Source organism: Stomoxys calcitrans, chromosome 3 (assembly GCF_963082655.1).
Source record: "Stomoxys calcitrans chromosome 3, idStoCalc2.1, whole genome shotgun sequence".
NCBI lineage: Eukaryota > Metazoa > Arthropoda > Insecta > Diptera > Muscidae > Stomoxys > Stomoxys calcitrans.
Window position 1 is genome coordinate 68578821 of NC_081554.1, and position 4264 is coordinate 68583084.

Consider the following 4264-nt stretch of genomic DNA (forward strand, 5'->3'; position numbering starts at 1 on the left):
GGCTCCCCCAAAACCATACAATGTTGACTCTTTCCCCATAAATAAAAAGAGCCAGTGGCAGATGTTAAGTTAATTATAGCACGTTCTCTGTGGGTACCTGCATCAAAGAGTACATAATGGCCCATAAAAGAGCTCCTACTATCAAGAGTAAAGAATAAGCACGAGACAAATTTTATACAAGCTGCTCACTTAGAGACATACCGAAGAAGAGAAAGAGTCAATGATAATCTTATGCATGTTGTGAAAAGATCCATAATACAAACACAAATAAGATAAAAGAGATTCAACTCCACCCATATGTTTTGAAATAGAAGAGCGTTATTGAGGTGATCAGCAACTGCCGGCAACTTCAACCAGGTGCTGTTGGGCGCTCATTCGTTCAATAACAGAGCACTGATGAATGTAGGGGAAATGTGATTTTCTTAAGAGTCCCCAGAAATCTCGGTCTCACATGATCATGACCAAGACCATGATGAGGTTACTAATAATGAAGTTGTTGTTGGACTTCAGGTTTGAAGTTAATAATGATGTTGATGGTGAGCAAGCGTTACACACATGCTTGTCACTTTTGGTGGCTCTGGCCAGACGTTTGGCTGTATAGTCTTTGAAACCATGGTAGTTTGACTGTGTCTGTGAAGGCACGTGCTATTCAGACTCAGCCGCCTCTCAGTTGCAGCCACATATTGCTGGATTCTGCAGCTTGCCTCCTCGCCACCGCCAAGAACATCTGGTGCTTTTATGATTTGGTGTGTGCGCCTGCGCATTGTATGCCACATTGAAAGAGCGAGAGAACATTTGTGCCAGCTCTGGTTTAAGGTGGTTGAAATTGAGGATCGCCGCCACCGAGTGCCTATGTATGTTTTTGCCACAAACAATAGATGCTTTGAAAATCGGAAGTACAAACCTATGTGTGATGGTTGGTTTGTCGCATTATTTCTACCCCCAGATCAGGCAAACGAAAAAGGGGAGGTTGAGGGTTGAAAATTTTTGTGAGGTATTTTTCAATCAAGGGCTTGTGAAGATCCTCAATCTGCACAGAGTTGAGTATAAATATCAAAGTGATCGTTAGCAATTACATCATTCGTGCAAAGAACATTTGAGGAGAAGCATTGCAGTGATTAAAGTGATTTGAAGAAACAAAAAACCAAAAAGTCCAAGAATATTAGCATCTCTCGAAAGAAAAATTATTAATAATTTATTAAAAGTTTAGAGAGTAACCTAAAACAGAGAAGAGAAAGAGAGAGAAAGTACAAGTGAATGTGCCTAGAGATTAGTAAATCGTTTACTGTGGATAATAGTGATAAAAGTTTACAAAATGGATAAGTTAAACTACAGCAAATGTCCCCTGAAGAAACGACCCATCATGATGATGGGCAAGGATTATTTATTGGATAACACAGATGCGGCTCTAGATCAGGGTAAGTAGAACAAACAACTAGGCCTAGAGGGACTATCTAAGTTTCAAAATCTTAATTCCTTTCATTCCTAAATTTTCAGATGAAGGTCCCGTGGACTTAAGCAAAAACTCATGCGCCACACCCTTGCTGAGTCCCAAATACGAACATGAAGACATGCTCACCTTATCTCCCTTGGAATTGCAAACCAAATTTCATACACAGACCAAGGAAGATTTGGCTCGTCGCATTTGGGAAGAGACTCGAGAAATTGCCCGCGCCTTCCCTGATGTCTTCACCAAAGAAGAAATCGCCCGCAGCTTGGCTCGTTTGGGTTATGGCGAATTTCCTTTTCCCCAGAATGCTGCCAACGAGGATATTGATAACATCAGCAATCCCTCGCCTCCACTGCCCAAGGCTGAAAATTTCTATGGAGCCACTGTGAAAACCGAGCCCATGGACAATGTTTACAGTGTGGAAAATAGTCCACTTAATGGCATGAGAAATTTCAACAATAATCTTATGAAATCCATAGCCGAATATGAGGATTGTCTAAAACCACAGAACTTTTCACGTGAAACTTCACCCAAGCCACTGCAAGATAGTGAGCCTTATAGTAGAATTCCCAAGGATAGCTATGAGCCAGAAGATTTATCCTATAGGCCTGCAGCAGCAAAGAAGATATTGGGAGAGAATGTCAATCTGCATAATGTGGCCAGGGCATTATTGGGCTTGCAGAACTTCAGACCTGAGGAGAATTTATCAACTTTACCAAACAACAACAACAATAATGAGCTGGGCAAGCCTTTGAACAACAACACCAATAACAACAATATAAATATGCCCTTGAAATTGAAAACCTCAAATGATTTGTATTATCAATGCCAGCAATGCAACAAATGCTATGCCACCTATGCTGGCCTGGTGAAACATCAGCAGACTCATGCCTTTGAAAGCACGGAATACAAGATTATACGCAGCAATCCCGAGGGAGGAGCCACCACACATGATTCCACAGAATTCACCACCGATCAGGCGGCAGCTCTTATACAAGCTTCAGCCTTGGCTTCCTCGCAGTCCATGCAAAAACCTGTGGGGGTGCCACGTTATCACTGCAATGATTGTGGCAAATCCTATTCAACTTTCTCTGGCCTAAACAAACATCAACAATTCCATTGCCCTGCGGCGGAGGGAAATCAAGTGAAAAAGGTATTCAATTGCAAAAATTGCGACAAAACCTATGTCAGCTTGGGCGCGCTTAAAATGCACATTCGCACTCATACCCTACCCTGCAAATGTCCCATTTGTGGCAAAGCCTTCTCAAGACCCTGGCTGTTGCAAGGTCACATACGCACCCATACCGGCGAGAAACCTTTCAGCTGCCAGCATTGCAATCGAGCTTTTGCCGATCGCTCAAATCTCAGGGCACACATGCAAACCCACTCGGATGTTAAGAAATACTCCTGTCCTTCGTGTACCAAATCATTTTCACGCATGTCTTTGCTGGGGAAACATTTGCAAAATGGTTGTCAATCCTCGCCGCCTCATAGTGGTGGAGAATCTGTATCTCCGACTCCTGTGGATTCGCTAAAGGCCACCAGTGGTTTGAATCATCAACAACTGCAGCAACATTTGCAGGGTTTGCAAAATAATTTCATCAGCCGAGGTAATTCACCGGTTTATGATGAAAATCTACACCCCACCAACCCACAGCAGCAGCAGCAGCAACACCAACAGCAGAGAATATACTATGCCGGCAGTGTGGATAGCAGTGAAAATGATACTGAAGAGGAATATCAAATGCAACAGAATGTGCATCCTCTGATACATCAGATGAGTGATTATTAGGAAGATGAGAGAATAACAGGTTGTATATAATTTTGTATATTTTTTATTTTATTTTTTACCAATTTTTATTGAAACTAACGGCCTTATTCTCAAAACCTAATGAAGCCTTAAAATAGGTTTATTTGAGAGTTTTTTAAAGGAAATCTGCCAAATAAACCTATTTGAAATCTATATTAAGTTTGGTGAATAAGGCCGTAAGAGTTCAAATGACATCATTGGTTTGGTTGTGGTGTGAAGAACTACTCATGGTGAAGTTATTCTATAACAGAAACGCTTTCTTCATTTTGTGTTTGCTATACAATTTGGATTTCCAATTTGAAGATATGCTTTTTTTAGTGTGGAAATTTAGGTTTGAAATGACGAATGTTTGTAAGAGGAATGTAATTTAAAAAGTCTTTGATTCGCAACCTTTTTATCATTATGAGTTATCTTTAATATTCCTTTAACTTATTTTACATTTACCAATGGTAAAAAATTCTTGAGTCGGGACCTTATTATCATTATGAATTATTTCCAATATTCCTTTATATTATTTTACATTTACCAATGGTTTGAAGCTTAGCTAAGTTATTAGTAAAACCTCAAATGCAGTTTTGACTCTTCTTAAACAAGAAGAATTCGTATATCTGAGTTAAAAAAAAATAGTTCTGAAATAACTCTTTCAATTTTTACACAAAAGTTCTTTAAAGAGTAACCAGCTGAAACAAGTATAACGAGTGTTAAGTTCGAATCTTATATACTCTCTAACATGGATCGCATTTTTCAAGCACTTGGCCAGTTATCTCTTTATAGGCAAACATAGGATCATGGATCAAAATTACCATGCTATTGGAGCCATATCTGCTTATGGACCGATTCGAAGCATACTTGGATTCGATGTTGGACACCAAAGTAGTCATTGTGCAAAATTTCAGCCATTGTGTAAAATTTCAGCCAAATTAGATAAGAAATGCCACAATAAGGGCTCAAGAAGTAGAACGGTAGATCGGTTTATAGGGGTGCTAAATCAGTTTAAGGTGTCA

General features: G+C 39.8%; 1 protein-coding gene across 1 annotated transcript; it reads left to right on the forward strand.

Moving 5' to 3' along the window:
* The first annotated feature begins 1315 nt into the window (after positions 1-1315).
* Positions 1316-3242, forward strand: LOC106085808 (zinc finger protein 836). The gene is made up of 2 exons (XM_013250222.2): positions 1316-1418; positions 1498-3242. The coding sequence occupies exons 1-2, from the start codon at positions 1316-1318 to the stop codon at positions 3240-3242; spliced, it is 1848 nt and encodes a 615-aa protein (XP_013105676.2).
* Positions 3243-4264: the final 1022 nt, after the last annotated feature.

Bases quoted from the DNA above. Each gene is read 5' to 3' on its own strand.
- LOC106085808 (XM_013250222.2), top strand. From the start codon at position 1,316: ATGGATAAGTTAAACTACAGCAAATGTCCCCTGAAGAAACGACCCATC. The intron at 1,419-1,497 runs GTAAGTAGAACA...CTAAATTTTCAG, and splicing joins AGATGCGGCTCTAGATCAGG to ATGAAGGTCCCGTGGACTTA.